At 41.1% G+C, this 22,061-nt stretch overlaps 1 protein-coding gene across 1 annotated transcript; it reads left to right on the plus strand.

The window, feature by feature from the left end:
• Nucleotides 1-1,749: 1,749 nt before the first annotated feature.
• On the plus strand, nucleotides 1,750-20,766 carry LOC124133255 (metalloendopeptidase OMA1, mitochondrial-like). Its single transcript, XM_046497590.2, has 8 exons — nucleotides 1,750-2,226; nucleotides 2,609-2,837; nucleotides 5,331-5,504; nucleotides 10,934-11,041; nucleotides 11,324-11,452; nucleotides 12,419-12,493; nucleotides 14,981-15,130; nucleotides 17,503-20,766. The coding sequence occupies exons 1-8, from the start codon at nucleotides 2,039-2,041 to the stop codon at nucleotides 17,665-17,667; spliced, it is 1,218 nt and encodes a 405-aa protein (XP_046353546.2). The 5' UTR covers nucleotides 1,750-2,038; the 3' UTR covers nucleotides 17,668-20,766.
• Nucleotides 20,767-22,061: the final 1,295 nt, after the last annotated feature.

The raw sequence follows: 22,061 nt of genomic DNA on the forward strand, positions 1-22,061 counted from the left end.
TATTTGATATCATAAGACACGAGCGTGAGATTCTCTGTGTAAAGATTAACGCTACAATTGATTAGAGAAAAACAAACATGTTGTACTAGCAAAATGAACTATGTAATATTTGTACGTTCAAAAATATAAAAGCGCATGTGAATAACTATTTCTGAATGAACAAAATAGTTTTTAACACGTTGGTTGGTTTGTTGTTTAACGTCGCACTCAGCAATATTCCAGCTATCTGACGGCGGTCTGTAAATAATCGAGTCTGGACTAGACAATCCAGTGATTAATATCATGAGCATCGATCCACGCAAATGGGATCGATGACATGCATCAACCAAGTCAGCGAGTCTGACCACCTGTTCCCGTTAGTCGCCTTTTACGACAACCACAGTCGCCTTTTTTTAGAGTATGTGTTAATCCATGCAGTTATTAAGTAAACACTTAATTTGTAGAGTAATTACCCGGTGGGGATTCCGGATTAGAAATGTGTGAGAGACACGTAAACACGCTCTTGTCCCCTTAAATACAGCCTAACTAGCTACTGAAAATTTCTACACAGTGCCCTCGCCTGTGTAGCGGCACTGGAACATCACAGAATATTCTACCTAAGTCCACGGTATACCGTAAGTTTACACTCCACACTAACATCTAAATGCATTCCTGACGACTCATCATCGTCCATATACAACGGAATGAGCGTCTGTCGAAACACAGTGGAAACATTGTAACACAGTTACAATCACTGGTCAACAATACATTACACTACCAAATAACAAGTGAAATGGATTTTTCCGTTTCACGTTGAGCGCCTTCTCCCCCAAAGCGTGGTGTCCACGTACATTCGTTGGACTTAGGTACGGATATCACAGGTTCGAATTCTGATGGCGATAAAAAATTTTTTCGTTTTTGAAAAATTGTTAAAACAAAAAAAGTCAATCGTATGCTGTTAAAAAACTTAATTTACATTTGAAAAATCGGCAGATATTGTCTATGAAACATAAATGTATAATACCAACTTAAACGTACAGTAAACAGTAAAATCGTGTTTGTTTTTCGTATATCTATCGAAAAATATAATCTACATCTGGCGTCGTCTTCGCAAGGCCACTTTGGTGCCGTCTTGACGCAGTGCCGTTTTAGCCTGATTCCTTGTGAGCGAAGGTATGAAACATATTCAATCGGGACCAAATTAGAGTGGTCTCCCTTTGACCGCATCAGCTCAAGCTCCTCACAGCGATAGTACGTTCCCGGAGCTCTCTATACTATCGCTGCCACCAGTCAAAACTCCCCACTGTGAATAGGTGGCCACAACCATGCTTGGAGTTGAACTCGCAACCGAATGACCGTTATGTTTACAAACAAGTGACGACTGTCGTGACGCCGAATACACTTATCGCTGCTAAATTACTTTCTTCGTTTGTCAATTTGAATTTTTGTTTCATTAAAACTATCGTATTATTGATATAGTAAGAATGTAAGGGAGAAGTTGGTTGATTTTCCGTTAGTCTGCAATCTCGAACCAATCTGATTATCAAAACAACAAAGTAAATTCATCTGGAAAACATGGTCAGTCGTAAACCTTTTCAAATTGAAATATGATGGCATTTCCAAAGACATAAAAAGAAGTATAAACGTTACTACATATGGGGTTGGAGGGCAAATTTCAAGATTCTTGTAATGGCCGCGCCCACACTGGTGGCAGCGATGTTACCGAGAGTGTAACGAAGGTGTCACGCGCTGGGAAGGAGCTTGGCATCAGCTGTCATGAAAGTCATGGCATTCATGAATGGATATTTCGCAATGAATGGTTGTCACTGCCACACACGATTTGTGTAATTATTCAGTGTTGACAGGTTGACACGTTTGATTAATGGTATAATATTTTCTGTATATTACGTCAACTGTCAGCATCCGTGTCTGACGAAATCCGATTCTTTATTGCACGTGAGTTTGCGATACCAGGAACTTGAGTCCGAATAGGTGAACCGGCGAACAGCCGAACTGGGTTCTTTCTCCAGTTTGAGGGACCTAGCTACCTCTAGTTGCGATGTTGAGGTCGGGGGTAACGGTTTTGCCGCGAGGAGTCGGGCACCTGCGCCTCAATTTCGGGATGGGGTCACAGGTTGTCTTCTCCCACGTCCGCCAGTTCCAGACATCTCCAAGAAGACCAATTCCACCAATATTCCTGATAATGGTGAAGCCAATCGTGAAAATTGGGGCAGCACTCACTGGAAGGCAAGTACCTGTTGCCGTTATGTCTGTAACCTCTTCTCTATACATAATTGGATTTGGATTGATTTTGAGTCTTTGCAATTTTGAAATAGGAATTTATGAACATCAAGCCTGCAGTACATGTTTTCTATATTGCTGTTACTTGAAATACTTGCTAGTCAGGGATATTTATTAATAATAGCTCCACTTCTAAAATACCAATGTTAATCTCCATTCTACCAATGACAAAGTGAAGTGCATGAAATTTAAGTCGTAAGGGTCGTCTCAAATGTTGCTGTATGATGCAGATATAAGTAAAATTAAAAATACAATTATGTTCATGATTCTCTAGAAATTGTACACTCTGGATAATCAAGGTGTTCTTGTGTACACTTTTGTTTCACAGGGGTGTCCGTAAGTGGTGGCAGAGATTACCGAGTGAAGAGAAGCGCAGTATCTGGACACGTGTGAAGCAGAGTTGGCCAGTGTTTGCCCTTATGGGTGGGGCAGGTGCTGGCTGGGGCTGGTACTACTACCAGTCCCACATGGTGGCCACGCCCATCACCAACAGGAAGAGATTCATGATGTTCACACATGATCAGATGATGAAGATCTCCAAGGCAAGAGCACAGGTGGTAAGTAGAAACTGTTATCATCATCATGTTTGTTTGTTGTTTAACGCCACACTCAGCCATATTCCAGCTATATGAATATAGTGGTTTGAAATAATTGAGTATGGACAAGACTTTCCAGTGAACGATGAGCATCGATCCACGCAAAACGATGACATGCATCAACCATATTCCAGCTATATGAATATAGTGGTTTGAAATAATTGAGTATGGACAAGACTTTCCAGTGAACGATGAGCATCGATCCACGCAAAACAATGACATGCATCAACCAAGTCAGTGAGTCTGCCCACCCCATCCTGTTAGTCGCCTCTTATGACAAGCATAGTCGCCTCTTACAGCAAGCATATGGGATATACATTTGAAAGGGATGAGACTTTCCACAGCCTATGGGAAGTACAACCATACAATCAGCCATTTATTAGACATTCCACATTTTTGGATTTGTTCAGTTTTCAAATTTTGATGCAAAAGTTTTTCAAAATATTTTTTCTGGAATTGAAGTCACCAGTTTGAAACTTGTGTTGTAAAGCTCGAGAAAGCTGCTTTCTGATTGGCTAATATCAACTTCTTAGTCAGTCAAAGTTTGCAAAAGTACTTTCTAATATGACCTGTAATGGGATGTCCTCTTACCTTTGTCCAGGGCCAGTGAGTGCTAAGATCTGATTGTAATGGGATTGGATGGGCTTGTGCACCCAGCTATTGACATACCGTAGTTGACATGATAAGTGCCCGGCTCTAATAAGCACCCACGGCTATATTTGCTAATATATTGGCTAGTGAACAATCCCAGTTAGCACCCCTTCTGATTGATCAATGTACACAAGACTTATTTATTCGTGTATAATACGCACCCTTAATTATGGGCAATTAAATTCTCAAAAATATATCTATCGTGTATAATACGCACATATTCTTCTTTTATATCATTTTAGGTTGTCAGCATAAACCACAAAATTTACAATCTTTCAACTCTGTTTTTTTATCTCACCAAAATTATAATCTAATAAGAGACGCCTATTTCTAATTTTGAGAACGCCCCAGGCGCTTTTTACGTTGAATACAGTATGTAACAAATTTAACTTTACAAGCTCAAAAGTACCAAAGAATTATTTTGTTGAAACATATGTGTCTGTCACTTGGGTCCTTCATTGGTCTCTCAGCATGGTAACTCGAAGCCGAAATAAGTACAGTTGTGGCATGAATACAACAAAGGACGACACATCAAACATAATGTCATCACAGCTAGCCGAGACATCTTTTACGAGATAGCCAGTCAGCTAGTTTTTTAACAAGTAATGATGATGATGATTAAAGGTAGAATAAGAAACAGCATTACTAAATTCAGCTTCTGAAATAAGTGTTAAGCAGAGAATACAGAAAACTACGTTTATAACGAACACTCCTATAACGAAACTCACCGATAGAACAAACTTATTTTTTAGTCCCGGCCATTTGTTGTATATATGCTGTATATATGCTTATATTGAACTATGGTTATTACGAACTACAAATTAGTGGTCCTTTTGAGTTCGTCATAACCGTAGTTTACTGTAATTGCAATTTGTTTCTTCTCACAAAATGTTTTGGAATCAATGGACACACTACTAGCACACACAAAAGAGATGACGAACCCTGCTCTCAGCCCCCAAGTGAATACGAATCAAAGGCTGGGGACAAGTGTTTGCAGGGGTTAGAGTGGGGCTGTCATCTGTAATAGTATCATGCAAGTGCCTCGTCTGAAAAAAAAGAGAGTAAATATATTTGGAACATCTCGAACAAATACTCATCTGGGCATCTTCAACACTGTGGTTGTTGGAGTCCTGAGATGGGATTCAAACCACGGATCTTCTGATCAAACGGTCAGACACCTTGTCCACATGGCCACACTGGCTCACTCTGTCTGCAAGCTTAAGAGGTAAGGATGTCATCTGTGGGATGACTCCACACCTTGCTACATAAGTTTTAAGAAAGTGCTGCAGTGCTTTTGAACAAGTCTGGCCCAATCGTCTATATTTCTGGGGCTTGCATTTACACTAAACCCTGGATCCAATCCCTTGGTTTTCACAATCTAAAAAATCCGCTCTTGATTTTCATTAACATTTTACTGACCAATCAAACGTTGAGAGATGGAAAAAGGAAATGGGTTTTCATGGACATGAAGATGTCTTTTTCATCAAAAGATTTTCTGTGTCAGTCAGTTTTTCTATGTTGAATTTCACACAAACTCTACTGTAATCAATGGGACTGGCTGTCATGGTGTTGATATCACCATCCCAACCTTGACACTGGTTTGTAACTCACGTTCTGATTGGTCCGTTGGACTGAGAAGCATAGCAAATCAAGTTGGTTACTGGAAATCTAGGACGCGTAATTTGGGTTTGCGAGAACCACAGCATTGGCTCCAGGGGTTAGTGTAGGTTTACAGACATGAGAGCTCTGGAGATACAGAGCATGGTCTGGCCCACACAGTTTATATGTGATTGTTGTTGCCAGGAGCTGGACCGGTACCAAGAGCGACTTGTTCCTGTGGAGCACCCAGCTTTCCAGAAGATTCTCAAGATTGCCACAAGACTAGTGGAAAGTAACCCCGATCTGATGCAGATGGATGTTGATAAGTGGCGGATAAGCGTTGTAGATTCCCCAGATGTCAATGCCTTTGTTGTACCGGTGAGTTCAACTGTGACATACCGGGTATGCTCATTAGAGAACAGACATATCTGGAGTCACACATTTTGAATGATAACAGATTCCTCCCTTACTGCCCCCCCTTTCCCAAGCAGTCAGCTGAACCTCCAACTCAGGCATTCATCTTCTTAAGTTTTGTCATCACATGGAATAATGCAACAGATTCTACATTGTAGGTACTAGTGTTTGTAATCAGCAGCAAATGGTACCTAGGTAGAACATGAAGATATGGTACACTGTGTACTTGAGGATGGGGTGCTTATTCGGCAGATTAGGTTTTTTGATAGCAGTAGTTGAAATGGTGGTAGTTCCCAAAGTGGAGATAAGGTTTAAAGTGCCTTTAAGAAGGTGGGGTTAAGGAGTACCTGTTGTGGAGGTTTTGGAGTACCTGTTGTGGAGGTTTTGGAGTACCTGTAGTGGAGGTTTTGAGAACCTGTTGTGGGGGTTTTGGAATACCTGTTAAAGAAGTTTTGGAGAACCTGATGTGGAGGTTTTAGAATACCTGATGTAGAGGTTTTGGAGTACCTGTTGTGGAGGTTTTGGAGTACCTGTAGTGGAGGTTTTGGAATACTGATATGGAGGTTTTGGAGTACCTGTTGTGGAGATTTTGGAGTACCTGTTGTGGAGGTTTTGGAGTACCTGTAGTGGAGGTTTTGGAATACTGATGTGGAGGTTTTGGAGTACCTGTTGTGGAGATTTTGGAGTACCTGTTGTGGAGGTTTTGGAGTACCTGTAGTGGAGGTTTTTCAGAACCTGTTGTGGGGGTTTTGGAATACCTGTTAAAGAGGTTTTGGAATACCTGATGTAGAGGTTTTGGAGTACCTGTTGTGGAGGTTTTGGAGTATCTGTAGTGGAGGTTTTGGAATACCTGATGTGGAGGTTTTGGAGTACCTGTTGTAGAGGTTTTGGAGTACCTGTTGTGGAGGTTTTGGAGTACCTGTAGTGGAGGTTTTGGAAAACCTGATGTGGAGGTTTTGGAGAACCTGTAGTGGAGGTTTTTGAGTACCTGTTGTAGAGGTTTTGGAGTACCTGTTGTGGAGGTTTTGGAGTACCTGTTGTAGAGGTTTTGGAGTACCTGTTGTGGAGGTTTTGGAGTACCTGTAGTGGAGGTTTTGGAGTACCTGTTGTGGAGGTTTTGGAGTACCTGTTGTGGAGGTTTTGGAGTACCTGATGTGGAGGTTTTGGAGTACCTGTTGTGGAGGTTTTGGAGTACCTGTTGTGGAGGTTTTGGAGTACCTGTTGTGGAGGTTTTGGAGTACCTGATGTGGAGGTTTTGGAGTACCTGTTGTGGAGGTTTTGGAGTACCTGTTGTGGAGGTTTTGGAGTACCTGTTGTGGAGGTTTTGGAGTACCTGTAGTGGAGGTTTTGGAGTACCTGATGTGGAGGTTTTGGAGTACCTGTTGTGGAAGTTTTGGAGTACCTGTTTGGAGGTTTTTGAGTACCTGTTGTGGAGGTTTTTGAGTACCTGTTGTAGCAGTTTTGGAGTACCTGTAGTGGAGGTTTTGGTGTACCTGTTGTCATGGTTGTGGAGGTTTTGGAGTACCTGTTGTGGAGGTTTTGGAGTACCTGTTGTAAAGATTTTGGAGTACCTGTTGTGGAGGTTTTGGAGTACCTGTTTTTTGAGGTTTTGGAGTACCTGATGTGGAGGTTATGGGGTACCTGTTGTAGAGGTTTTGGAGTACCTGTTGTAGAGGATTTGGAGTACCTGATGTGGAGGTTTTGGAGTACCTGATGTGGAGGTTTTGGATTACCTGTTGTAGAGGTTTTGGAGTACCTGATGTGGAGGTTTTGGAGTACTTGTTGTCATTGTTGTGGAGGTTTTGGAGTACCTGTTGTGGAGGTTTTGGAGTACCTGTTGTGGAGGTTTTGGCATACCTGATGTAGAGGTTTTGGAGTACCTGTTGTGGAGGTTTTGTAATACCTGATGTGGAGGTTTTGGAGTACCTGATATGGAGGTTTTGGAGTACCTGTTGTGGAGGTTTTGGAGTACCTGTTGTGGAGGTTTTGGAGTACCTGTAGTGAAGGATTTGGAGTACCTGTTGTGGAGGTTTTGGAGTACCTGTTGTAAAGGTTTTGGAGTACCTGTAGTGAAGGTTTTAGAGTACCTGTAGTGGAGGTTTTGGAATACCTTATGTGGAGGTGTACAAGTTGTGGGGTATTTTTAGTTCCAGTATATGCTTTAAATATTAATTATTTTACCTTATCCTGTCTCATACCGATTGCTTATCTGACTCTGATTCCTGAAAGGTAGTGGAAACTGCCATGCACAGGCGTACTGGAACCACGTGACCAGGCCGTGCAATTAGGGGAGCTGTCTCTTCTTGGGGAACACAGCACAGGAAGTTTCCACTACCTTTAGGGGAACACAGCACAGGAAGTTTCCACTACGTTTAGGGGAACACAGCACAGGAAGTTTCCACTACCTTTAGGGGAACACAACACAGGAAGTTTCCACTACCTTTAGGGGAACACAGCACAGGAAGATTCCACTACCTTTAGGGGAACACAGCACAGGAAGTTTCCACTACCTTTAGGGGAACACAACACAGGAAGATTCCACTACCTTTAGGGGAACACAACACAGGAAGTTTCCACTACCTTTAGGGGAACACAGCACAGGAAGTTTCCACTACCTTTAGGGGAACACAGCACAGGAAGTTTCCACTACCTTTAGGGGAACACAGCACAGGAAGTTTCCACTACCTTTAGGGGAACACAACACAGGAAGTTCCCACTACCTTTAGGGGAACACAACACAGGAAGTTTCCACTACCTTTAGGGGAACACAGCACAGGAAGTTTCCACTACCTTTAGGGGAACACAGCACAGGAAGTTTCCACTATCTTTAGGGGAACACAGCACAGGAAGTTTCCACTACCTTTAGGGGAACACAGCACAGGAAGTTTCCACTACCTTTAGGGGAACACAACACAGGAAGTTTCCACTACCTTTAGGGGAACACAGCACAGGAAGTTTCCACTACCTTTAGGGGAACACAGCACAGGAAGATTCAACTACCTTTAGGGGAACACAGCACACGAAGTTTCCACTACCTTTAGGGGAACACAGCACAGGAAGTTTCCACTACCTTTAGGGGAACACAGCACAGGAAGATTCCACCTCCTTTAGGGGAACACAGCACAGGAAGTTTCCACTACCTTTAGGGGAACACAGCACAGGAAGTTTCCACTACCTTTAGGGGAACACAACACAGGAAGTTTCCACTACCTTTAGGGGAACACAGCACAGGAAGATTCCACCTCCTTTAGGGGAATACAGCACAGGAAGTTTCCACTACCTTTAGGGGAACACAGCACAGGAAGTTTCCACTATCTTTGGGGGAACACAGCACAGGAAGTTTCCACTACCTTTAGGGGAACACAGCACAGGAAGTTTCCACTACCTTTAGGGGAACACAGCACAGGAAGTTTCCACTACCTTTAGGGGAACACAACACAGGAAGTTTCCACTACCTTTAGGGGAACACAGCACAGGAAGTTTCCACTACCTTTAGGGGAACACAGCACAGGAAGATTCCACTACCTTTAGGGGAACACAGCACAGGAAGTTTCCACTACCTTTAGGGGAACACAACACAGGAAGATTCCACTACCTTTAGGGGAACACATCACAGGAAGTTTCCACTACCTTTAGGGGAACACAACACAGGAAGATTCCACTACCTTTAGGGGAACACAGCACAGGAAGTTTCCACTACCTTTAGGGGAACACAGCACAGGAAGTTTCCACTATCTTTAGGGGAACACAGCACACGAAGTTTCCACTACCTTTAGGGGAACACAGCACAGGAAGTTTCCACTACCTTTAGGGGAACACAGCACAGGAAGTGTCCACTACCTTTAGGGGAACACAGCACAGGAAGTTTCCACTACCTTTAGGGGAACACAGCACAGGAAGTGTCCACTACCTTTAGGGGAACACAGCACAGGAAGTTTCCACTACCTTTAGGGGAACACAACACAGGAAGTTTCCACTACCTTTAGGGGAACACAACACAGGAAGTTTCCACTACCTTTAGGGGAACACAACACAGGAAGTGTCCACTACCTTTAGGGGAACACAGCACAGGAAGATTCCACTACCTTTAGGGGAACACAGCACACGGAGTTTCCACTACCTTGAGGGGAACACAACACAGGAAGTTTCCACTACCTTTAGGGGAACACAGCACAGGAAGTTTCCACTACCTTTAGGGGAACACAGCACAGGAAGTTTCCACTACCTTTAGGGGAACACAACACAGGAAGTTTCCACTACCTTTAGGGGAACACAGCACAGGAAGATTCCACCTCCTTTAGGGGAATACAGCACAGGAAGTTTCCACGACCTTTAGGGGAACACAGCACAGGAAGTTTCCACTATCTTTGGGGGAACACAGCACAGGAAGTTTCCACTACCTTTAGGGGAACACAGCACAGGAAGTTTCCACTACCTTTAGGGGAACACAGCACAGGAAGTTTCCACTACCTTTAGGGGAACACATCACAGGAAGTTTCCACTACCTTTAGGGGAACACAGCACAGGAAGTTTCCACTACCTTTAGGGGAACACAGCACAGGAAGTTTCCACTACCTTTAGGGGAACACAACACAGGAAGATTCCACTACCTTTAGGGGAACACAGCACAGGAAGATTCCACTACCTTTAGGGGAACACAACACAGGAAGATTCCACTACCTTTAGGGGAACACAGCACAGGAAGTTTCCACTACCTTTAGGGGAACACAACAGAGGAAGCTTCCACTACCTTTAGGGGAACACAACACAGGAAGTTTCCACTACCTTTAGGGGAACACAGCACAGGAAGTTTCCACTACCTTTAGGGGAACACAGCACAGGAAGTTTCAACTACCTTTAGGGGAACACAGCACAGGAAGATTCCACTACCTTTAGGGGAACACAGCACAGGAAGTTTCCACTACCTTTAGGGGAACACAGCACAGGAAGTTTCCACTACCTTTAGGGGAACACAACACAGGAAGTTTCCACTACCTTTAGGGGAACACAGCACAGGAAGTTTCCACTACCTTTAGGGGAACACAACACAGGAAGTGTCCACTACCTTTAGGGGAACACAGCACAGGAAGTTTCCACTACCTTTAGGGGAACACATCACAGGAAGTTTCCACTACCTTTAGGGGAACACAGCACAGGAAGTTTCCACTACCTTTAGGGAATGAGAAGAGATAAGCAACTGGTATGAGTCTGGCTAAGTACAGAAGATATTTTTACCCTAAAAATGCATATCTGTGATCCTAATGTAATTAACTTATAAATAAATTAAAATTAAGTTTCTAATTTACGACATGAACTTCATGATGAATTTTTAGAAATAGTCTCAAATGTTGAAGCATATTGCATGGATTCATGGAACTATTTATCCCTTTCAGCATGGACATATTTTTGTGTTTATGGGAATGACAAAGATTGCTACCAACGAAGACCAAATGGCAATAGTCCTCGGTCACGAGATGGCGCACACACTTCTCTCTCACGCAGTAAGTTCAGCCTATGTGATATAACTTGCATTGTCGTCGTGCTGTTCCATTTTGGGGGCCTCAACACTTCAGACAGTGCCAGTCTTACATACACATACATGCAGACAGCCAGACACGACAACACACACGCACACGTCACATATTGTGTCTGCGTATGCGTTATACACAACCTGTCGAGGTTACTTCTTGCCTTGTCTTAAGATAATACCTACAAGTAGATGTTTGTGTCATCAACGCAGACTGCATTTATGAGATGTGGTTAGAGTGTTACTGTTCTTTCAGGCAGAGAATATGAGTGTGGCCCAGCTGTTTGATGTCGCGATCATCGCTGTGATGGGCGCCATCTGGACTATCATGCCCAACGATGGCATCGCGCTGGTGACGCAGTGGTTCTACAACAGAGTGTTAGATGTGAGTAGGGGGTTGTCATGTTGTGAGCTAGGAGCCCTGGGGAGACCTGGGGTAAAGTAGCTACCAAGATTGTGGGTGCCAATCCCTCCATACCCTGAATACCGATTACAATCTCATTTTTCACCCTGAGTCTCATAGCTCACCCCTAAAGCCCAAAGTCTAGTTAACATGTATCACATTGAGAAAGGTTTAGATTTGAAAATAAATTACTGAGAAAATAAAATATATAAACAAAAATTTACGAACACCATTGCTTTTTTTTAAAATGTTGAATCTGTGTACCAAATATGATTTTTGTGGTCAGCAAAATATGATTCAGTCCTAAGGCCATGGTTTGTTTACAGTTGAAATGGGAATTGCTGGCATCAAACAACAAACTCAGTTCGGCTTCTTTTACCAAGTCATTTGGATTACCGGTACACGTTTTTGTACCAAAATCAGAAAGTGACTAATAAGTATGGAATAATTTATGACAAGTTACAACACAGCGTTGCATCAACTTGCTACACTTACATTATGTCTATCATGGTACAAAATAAGCCTGCAGTTTCAATGAGCATAACAACATTGTTAATGCATAATACTGATCCTGTTTCTTATCAGGGAACCAGAAATATTTTTTGACAAGTATAGGTGCATTGATGTAAATTTATGTTTTCAACTTTTACATCTAAAAACACAGAAAACATAACAGAACATTGAAAACTGATCATAACTATTTTCTTGATGGGGACACTTGTGGCCCTGTCCTCTAAGGTGTTCACTGTTCAGAGTTGCCTCCCTTTGGTATGCCAGGAACCTATGATTGTGGGTTGGAATTACAGATTTGTGCTGATCATGATTCCTTGGGATTGTACCTGTGCTCGTAGGTTTAACCAAAGTTGTAAATGTCTTAAGATCTACGTCACTTCAGGCTTTCCTCCCACATTAAGCTGACATGCCATGACTCAGACACTGTTGTTGCAGATTCTGCTGTGCTTGCCGTACAGTCGCAAACTGGAGAAGGAGGCTGACAAAGTGGGGATGCAGCTCGCTGCCAGGGTAGGCCATGTTATTGTCATAGGGTGAAGGCACTTACTTAGGAGAGTATCTACAGTTTATAGGTATTTAACCTACATTTGATACCTGTAAATTTCCGACATAAGCCCAAGGTTTCAAATTTGAAATATTTACAGGTATCAAATCAGAATTTGACATCTCTTTTTTGAAAACACAGTTGATTGTTTCTATTCTATCATGACAGAAAGTGAAAATAAGTGTCTAGGTTGGTTTTGACTGGCAGTTCCATACAAGAAAGTCTTCAATGGCTTACTTATTTGTAAAAAAAAATTTTTTCAAGAGCACATGGCCTGCTTCTGCATGGAAGCAGCCATTGTTGGCAACTACAAAAAGTGGACAGGCTAGATTTGGTCAATTTGCGTTATTTTGATATATGCTCTTTTTTATGTCCTCTGACTTGTATCAAAATAATTTATCTCCGCTGATGATGTATATGAATCTGTACTTTTGAATGTGTTATGTCTTGCTACGAACCTGTTATAATTAGCCAAGATTGGCACAACAGGGTTGAGCTCACAATGTCTGACTGGCGTACATAAGACAACGTAACCGTGTCACATGCACATATTTCAATAGTCTGTTTCCGACTGTCATCATTGGACTCAGAATAAATGTGAACTTTCTGTTTTTTGTCAAATTTGTCTCCTGTAAACTTGTCAATAGGACTCCATGTGACTGAAATACTTCAAACCACAGGTAGGGCGATTGGTAGTTACTCGATATTTCAATAACAACACTCTGTGAAAAATCATACCCTTTTTATCAGGCAAAAAGCAGTTTTCTAGCATTTCTGACAGTACTTTAGCCACTACATGATTAGCAGTAAAACCTGAACTGATTCCAAAATAAATTAATTCCCAATCTCATTAAAATCAGATCTTAGTTCTCACTACCGCTAAACAAAGATCTGAGGACATCCCATTACGGGTCACGTCAGACTGACCTTGCGCGAACTTTGACCGACCAATGGAATGACCAATCACAAGGCAGCTTTCTCGTGCTTTACGGCACTAATTTCAAATTGGCGACTACGCTTTGAATCATATTTTGACAAATTCTTGATTACAAATTTGAATCCTGAACAAAAGAACATTCTGGAATGGCTAATAGATGTCTTGATTGTATGAATTCAGTCGTTAAAGCCGTAACTATCGTTCGGAGTTAAGTTTTCGAGGCTGCATGAGGCTGTCACTTTCATGAACTGGTAAGCGATGCTCTGATGGGTCAGATGAAGATCGTTCTGACGTGACCTGTAATGGGATGTCCTCAGATCATTGTTTAGCAGTAGCGAGAACTGAGGTCTGATTTTAATGAGATTGAATGAATTTCGCATTTTTAGGCAAATGTTGCACAAACTTGTGATGTAAGACTTGATAATGAAATATTACGTTATAGTACTTGCAACCAACCAGAAGCAGACAAAAATATTTTCAACTGCTGTGATATAAAACAAACTTGATGATGTTTTGTTATTTGATTTTGACTGGATCATCACTTTTGGAAACCAAATATGATAGAAATATTAGTCAGTAATCAAAAGATGTACAGTGCTGTGATACCGGTACTTGATGTAACCCAGTACATTCACTAGTCCACCTCACTAAAATGAGGTCTTTTGTCTCTGTGCATGAGGATCTGAGGACACCTGAGGTCACATCAGGTGAACCCTGAGAGAACTATGACCCAATCTACATCAAGGATGCATGGGTTCAGGAGCCAATCAGATGTCAGCTTTATCAATCGATTCGACTTCATTTCTTTACCGCCTCAAAACGAGAATTTCGATCTTAGCAAAGTATGATCAAAACAGAACAGAAATAAACCCTCGATAGAATCCCTTTCGTGTGTAGATTACATGGGGCTATACATTACAGGATTTATAAAATATCCACAACAATATAATAGCCCAGCTCTTTCCATTCAGATCTCCCCATTTATAATCGTTTTCTATATACAGAAATTACATATATGCTGGTCTGAAAGCTTTGCTTACTCGAACCAGACCCGAGAAGATCAGGGGTAGAATAGGTCTTCAGCAACCCATGCTTGCCGTAAAAGGCGACAATACTTGTCGTAAGAAGCGACTAATGGGATTAGGTGGTCAGGCTGGCTGACTTGGTTAATGCATGTCATCGTATCCACATTGCGTGGATCAATGTTCATGATGTCAATCACAGGATTGTCTGGACCAGACTCATTTACAGACGGCCATCATATAACTGGAATATTGCTGAGTGCAGCATTAAACAGCAAACAAACAAACAAACAAACAAACACTCATACGAAGAATTTCAACACCTCGACACCGATTGGCTGATTAAAAGGTTAACACGACCCCACTATGGAGGTGTTCTCAGATCTTTACTCAGAGAGGTATCGTTTTGGAGTAAAAGATATGACTTTAATGAGAGAGTACATTAGTTTTTATGAAGTCTCCACGTGAACTGATCGATTCTTTTGTCCTGCCAGGCGTGCTATGATGTTCGTGAAGGGAGCATTGTATGGAAGAAATTCCAGATCAGTGAAGACTTGGGAGATGATGCTCAAACACCGGAATGGCTGTCCACTCACCCTGCCAATCTGAAGCGGGCGGAGCATCTGGATTTCCTTGTGCCAGAGGTAATGGCGTTCTTTAGGTTATTGATATCTCTGCTCCTACACGTGGTGGTGATAGATTCATCTTTACCGGGGTAAATCAAGATGGATTTCATCTTATGTACCATATTTCCACTAATAGATGCTTGGTCTTCAATACACGCTGGCCTGTAGTTGATGCGGGGTCTTTCGCTTTTTCAAAACAATAGAAGCCAGGGCTCTATTAAAAATCTGTGGTGGATTCGGCTCCTACATGTGGTAGTGGTAGACTGAACTTTACCATGGAATACGAGATAGATTTTATCTTATGTACCATATTTCCTCTTTTAGACACTTGGTCTCCAATACACGCTGGCCTGTCATTAACGCTGTGTCCAAAAAATAGAAACCAGGCCTCTATTAGGGTCTCTTGAGACCTACATTGGGTACCTGGGTAGGCTCTGGTAGTAGGGGGATGGGTACCAGAGTAGTAAATTTGGACTCTTCCCAGCCCTACTGGACTCCATCACCGCTATAGGTTGGTTGTGAGTCCAAATGACGTGATGCTATAATTAGACCTCCCGCCAATCTACTCTGTACTTTCATGATTGAAGTCTCGTGAAGACCCGTGAAGATTCGGGGTAGAATATGTAGTGTTCACATGTCCACACATGAGCATATGACAGTGTGATATGTATTTTAGTGGTATGCTTTGTGTAACGAGGCATGAGGGTTATGCCCCTTAGGTCATGGAAGCGAGAGAATATAATTAAGCATGGTCTCCGCTACTATGTCCTCACTCGTTTATCATCCAGTGTGCCACAGCCCATCAGCTGCTTAAAACATTACAGAATAGGTCTTCAGCAGCCCATTCTTACCGTAAAAGGCAACTAACGGGATGGGGTGGTCAGGCTCGCTGACTTAATTGATGCATGTCATTGTATTCCTATTGCATGGATCGATGCTCATGATGTTCATCACTGGATTATCTGGTCCAGACTAAATTATTTACAGACTGACAGTGCGATATGTATTTTACAATTATCATTATTATTGGAATATTGTAGTCTGTCTTACAGACCCTGATACATTTATATCAACTACAGCCCATGCAAGTCTATAATGTTTGGCAAGTCTAGATTACTGCAGTATCTGAAAATGAAGAGAATCACTGGGCTCCCTTTTTATTAGATTTTTATTAAGATAACTGAACAACTGTTTTTTCTGTATGATATGTTCATTTCAGAGACTATATGTTAGTCTAGGAATATTGCTGAGTGCGGAGTTAAACAACAAACAAACAAACAAACAAGTCATGAATGATTGAAGCGAAGGGGGATATCAGGTGATGTCAAGACTTGACTTGACTTTTGCATGCTGTCTCAAATATGACAACACCCAGCCAAATTTTCATTTGTAACAACCTTCTGATTCAATTAAATAGGTCGGCGGATCGTTTGACAAACAGAGTTTGTATCCCAGGAGGAAAGTTTACAACATAGCAATACTTTCTTGTCTTTCAGGAATTTCTTTAGTGCACATGACTGAAAGTTAATGTGAGCTTATGTCGTGGCACAGGGCTGGTAACTCGAGTACTCTGGTAGGGGTGGGTGCTGAGTAGGACATAGATACCAGTAGGTGCTCAGTCACGCCATACTAGTCGATTATTAAATGACAAAAATTTGCTATGGCTGCAGTACAAGTAAAAAATGTTTGCATTTCTTTCTGCTATTTGCCAGGCCTCTGGTAAAACAATTCCCAATTGCACTTATTGTACCTAGCTCTTGAGACCTGCAGCAGGTACCTGGGTAGGGCCAGGTAATTGGGTATCAGGTACCTTGGTAGGGCCAGGTAATGGGGTATCAGGTACCTGGGTAGGGCCAGGTAATTGGGTATCAGGTACCTGGGTCGTAAATTTGGACTCATCCCAGATCTATCGTGGCGTATTGTCTGTCACAAGTTTTACATATTCGAAACAAGGCCTATGAAACAACAAGGCCCTGAAGCTGTAACTTTTTATGAATGATCCCAGCTCTGGTGACTCTGAAATGTGCTCACAGAATTCTGATCTGATTTTAAACAAGCCCGCCATGTTGAAAATGTTAGTTTTTCCCTTTACTCAGCCATTTCTGCATGTATCATTCTGTAATTTGATAAGCAGTAAATATGTGATAACATACGATATTGTTTTGGGTGTCTCTAAAATTTGTTCACAGAATTCCGTTCGGATTTTAAACATGGCGGCCATTAATTCCTCATATTCCGGATGAGCTTCAGAGCCCTGTGGCTATATTTTCTATTTCATTGATTTTATCGATTGAAAGTATTGATTAATAAGCCTGGTTACAGTTAGTGAATGGTCATCATATTGGAATCTTGTCTGTCATATGTGCTATAATATTGCATTTTCTCTGAAGGCAATAAAGCTACGAGCCAGCTGCAACTGTAAGCCACTGCCTGCAGAGGATCCCCGTTCCCGGCATATTGCCCTACAACAGTACGCCGACGACAAGATGGTAGCTAAAAAGGCCGGACAAGACCTGAGACTAGTGGCAAGGAAGGGACCAAGTTTACCAAGTTGATATAAGTGTCTATCTAGTCATGTACCATCTGCCGGAGTGTGTATCTAGTAGGAGACTGGCTTTACTTGGTTGAGAGCTGGCTGTTGGTCCTACTACCGACACTCAGCTAAACAGTGTAACAACCACAGCTGAGGAAACAGCTCCATTTGGACAGAATCTAGGGCTGGGACGGGTAACCCGGGTGGGTCCTGAGTAGGACCCGGGTACCCACACGACTACCCAGACCCGTGGTTAGTCATGTGATATGTCTAATGACATTAACAATAAAACTCTATGGTTACACTACAAGTACAGCTAATGATCACATTTCTTTCTGACTATGCCATCATTTGTTCTGACTTTTATATGTTTGATTAAGGAAAAAGCGTCCATCATCTTCAGTGTATACATGATCAGATTGTTTTATCCATGTATCTAAATAGTTTTTGCCAGGACAGCGGTAAAACAATTCCCATTCGGACATTTCGTACCATATTCTTGAGAGCTTTAGTGGGTATCCAGGTAGGGCTGGGTAATAGGGTGGCGGGTAAATTTACACTCGTCCCAGCTCTAGCAGAATCATAAGATATTTCTTGCCAAATTCTGCCAATAGCATTCAGTGAAATACAGTGAAATGTTTTACAGAGAACTTTGTGTGTAATAGATACTGGTTATTGCCCTCAGTACAAGCAATGTTCCATTTACTACCAATTACGAATTATTCTACCTTGAGGTGGGAAGGTTTACAGATAGTTAGGAGTTTGGGTGATAAAACAATATCCTTAAAATCAGATAATAGTTCTCGTTACCACTAAACAAAGATCTGAGGACATCACTTTATGGGTCACGTCAGAATGACCTTTCATCCAACCAATCAGAGCGTTGCTTACCAGATCAGGAAAGTTACAGTCGGAATTTGTTTCCGAATCATGACATCTTGAGAAGGTTAACATGGGATATTCCGAATCGTATTTACAGGCTGTAAACTGATTCCTTCAAAATCATTATCTATCTCTCACTTCGAAAGGATAAACATTGGAACGGAGGGGACTTTGACCTTGGGAAGGACTGCCATACAATCAGACATTAGACATTCCAGAATGTTCTTTTGTTCAGTTTTCAAATTTTGAGTCAAGAGTTTTGTCAAAATGTTCTTCAAAGCGTAGACTGGAATGAAAGTTGCCATTTTGAAACTAGTGCCATATAGCTCAAGAAAGCTGCTTTCTGATTGGCTCATGTTGACTTCTTGTTAGTCATTTCATTGGTCGGTGAAAGTTCGTGAAAGGTCATTCTGACATGGCCTGTTATAGGATGTTCTCAGATCTTTGTTGAGCAGTAGTGAGAACTAATATCTGATTTGAAATTACTAAATTTATGCTATCCCAGATGTTCCTTATTGTCTCAAGATGGTGTTGGCGTCTCTGTCAGGGTTGTTATAATTACTGCACCAAATTCTGAAAGTGGGTCTGTGACCTCGTTACCACGGATACTGTGATAGAGTGCATGAATGATCTGTGTGAGAAGTATAAACAATGTGTTTTATTACTACTGTAGAGATTTTATATTTTAACTGATATTTTCATCCATGCTTCATGTTTTATAATCAGGATGTCAAAAAGCCCCGTCCTGTCTCTGTAAAAATCCTTGTCCGAGTTGCTGTCATCTGTTACATGGAAAATAAGTGGTTTATTGTCTATGAATTTGTTTCTGATCCACCCACCCTACAATTTAGTAATGTGGACAAAAACAGAAATCCCTCTTAAAGCTTTTTACATTAATGCCAAGACTGATAGTTACTCTTATTAATGAAAATCTAAGATATCTGTGCACCATTTCAATAAGTGATCTTAATTTTGCAAATAGGATTGGTCCTCCTGAGGCAAGGGAGATAACTGAGTATCTAAAGACGATGACTGACGGTAGGATTGCCCGGTACTTTGTTCCTTAGTACTGTGGTAAAACCAAAGTGTCTTCGACTCCATAAGGGTTTTGCATTTGCAACTGTGATTTATGAAACTTTGTCATTTAAATTATGTGTCATATTGTGCAAAAATCAGAGAAATATATTTTTAGTCTTGTATTTGTAATTTTTAATCTCTTAGACTACTTTTTGAAATATTGTATTGTTTAACCGCTGATACATTGGTACTGGTGCCACTATAATATGTACCAGTAGGATCAGGGGTGGACGTCATAACTTACACTGTAAACATGGTAATTGTTTTATGAATAGTGTCTATAATATGCAACTCAAAGCATTATTAATATGTCAGGTGTGGTCATTGTCAAGCTCCATGGAAATGCAGCTCCTCATACGAAGTAATTGACAACATTGTGATGGGAGACACATTTTGACATGTCACCTGACTTTGTTGCCAACTGATTGGCCAAAAGCTTAATTATATGTCAGCACCCAATCAGCATTCACCTCATGACACAAGTCTGTACACTGGTTTATTCCAGTTTCTGTTTTTTGGCTCAGGAATGTATATGATTTCATCATTGTGCAACTTTGTTGAATTCACTCATGTATGAAACGAGTCAAGTCATACCCAACATTGTGTTGCAAAACTGGAACAACCTCAATTCATCTTTTCATTGCAATATAAATATAAATTAAAATTTGTTTGTAAATTTCCTTTTTTAAATTTATTTTGTTTGAAAATTGTTATTGAGGAAGTTAACATCAAGTCCTGCCAGACATTGTTTTCTATTGTACATTCTGCCTCTTGGTGTATTGACAACGAAGATCAGACACAGATGATGGACTAGTCTGGCATTAAGTGGGAGTACCAGAGGTCAGATGAATTCAATAACAGAATTTTAATATTTGTTTTGTTTGCATAATCTAGTGAAAGTATAGCTTTAATTAAATACATATCAGTATGATTTTAATATGCTTTTAGTTATGCATTTTATTATCACCTGCCATGAAGTGGAAGGGGGATATAGGAATGGGTGCTGTCCGTCCGTCCTTCCATCTTTCCATCCTTCTGTCTTCCCGTCCTTCTGTCAGTCCGTCCGTCACGTTTCGTTTCCAGAGCAGAACTAAAAAACCATGAGCGATATCTTAACCAACCTTGGCACATAGATAGGTCCAATGGTGAATTAGTGCCTTTTGATAGTGAAAAGGTGGTAGTGCTTGTTTCTTGGAGGGCTAAATCCTTGCAAACAACCAGACATGTCATATTGGCAGGGGATATGAGTATTTCATCCTTGTTACAATATGACATTTTAGTATGCACAAAGCTCTTTATTTTAGTATGCACAAAGCTCTTTATTTTAGTATGCACAAAGCTATTTATTTTAGTATGCACAAAGCTCTTTATTTTATTATGCACAAAGCTCTTTATTTTAGTATGCACAAAACTCTTTATTTTAACTTCAGTTAGCTGTGTTGTTCTTGACATTTTCTGAAGTTTATTTTATATTTCATGTATTATTATTATTTAATTGATTTCTCGTTAGAAAAGGAATGGAGGAGAAATAAGTTGGAATCAGGTTCAAATACAATAACTAAGTTGAATACTAGAATGTCATTTCTTGTCAGTGCTTTAAGATAATATACATTAGTGTCAAGGGCAATCTTAGGGTAGGCAGGCAGAAACAAAATATGTATTTATCAAGGTTAAACTTATATTTATAAGGCCCATGAAACAAATGCACTTTCTGATCAGTTAGATGTGTTTTATTAAAACCTCAGGACATGTACTGTTCTAAGTGCCAGTTTGGGGCTATAATTGTCCACTGGACTTATATATTTGGTAAGTGTACCATCCTAATACACAATGGATACCCTGGGTAGTCCCACCAATGTGAGTGTGTGGAATGTATATTACAACCTTTCATTCTTTTCTGATGAGACCGAATCTGTAGGGATGAAGGGTGAAGAGGTCCCATAATCCTTTGCTGGTCGTAAGAGGTGCATGCTTGCCGTAAAAGGCGACTGCTTGTCGTAGGAGGTGACTAACGGGATCGGTTGGTCAGGCTTGCTGACTTGGTTGATGCATGTCATCGATCCCAATTGCGTTGATCGATGCTCATGATATTAATCACTGGATTGTCTGGTCTAGACTTGATTATTTACAGACCGCCGTCATATAGCTGGCATATTGCTTAGTGAGGCGTAAAACAACAAACAAACAAATGTTAGACATGACTTAATGGATCAGACTTGGTTGATAGCACGTCAACGGTATAGATCATTGTTCATAATATCAATCACTGATTGTCTGGTCCACTCACTCGATTATTTACAGACTGCCATCATACAGTTGGATTATATTTTATTTTTTCATTTTTATTTTTTAAATGTTTCATACCTGGAATATTGCTGAGAGCAGCCTTAAAAACAAACACACACACACACACACACTGACGAGACTGGTGAGGTAGAGTGATCTATTACCTTTGAC

The sequence above is a fragment of the Haliotis rufescens genome, unplaced genomic scaffold (genome assembly GCF_023055435.1).
Source record: "Haliotis rufescens isolate VD_foot unplaced genomic scaffold, xgHalRufe1.0.p SCAF_2, whole genome shotgun sequence".
In the NCBI taxonomy this organism is placed as follows: Eukaryota; Metazoa; Mollusca; class Gastropoda; order Lepetellida; family Haliotidae; genus Haliotis; species Haliotis rufescens.

What these genes read in the sequence shown, in the direction of transcription:
- LOC124133255 (XM_046497590.2), top strand. Translation starts at nt 2,039, where the DNA reads ATGTTGAGGTCGGGGGTAACGGTTTTGCCGCGAGGAGTCGGGCACCTG. An exon ending in CCAAGGCAAGAGCACAGGTG is followed by an intron (nt 2,838 to 5,330) that starts GTAAGTAGAAAC and finishes TGTTGTTGCCAG; the next exon opens with GAGCTGGACCGGTACCAAGA. An exon ending in TCAATGCCTTTGTTGTACCG is followed by an intron (nt 5,505 to 10,933) that starts GTGAGTTCAACT and finishes TATCCCTTTCAG; the next exon opens with CATGGACATATTTTTGTGTT.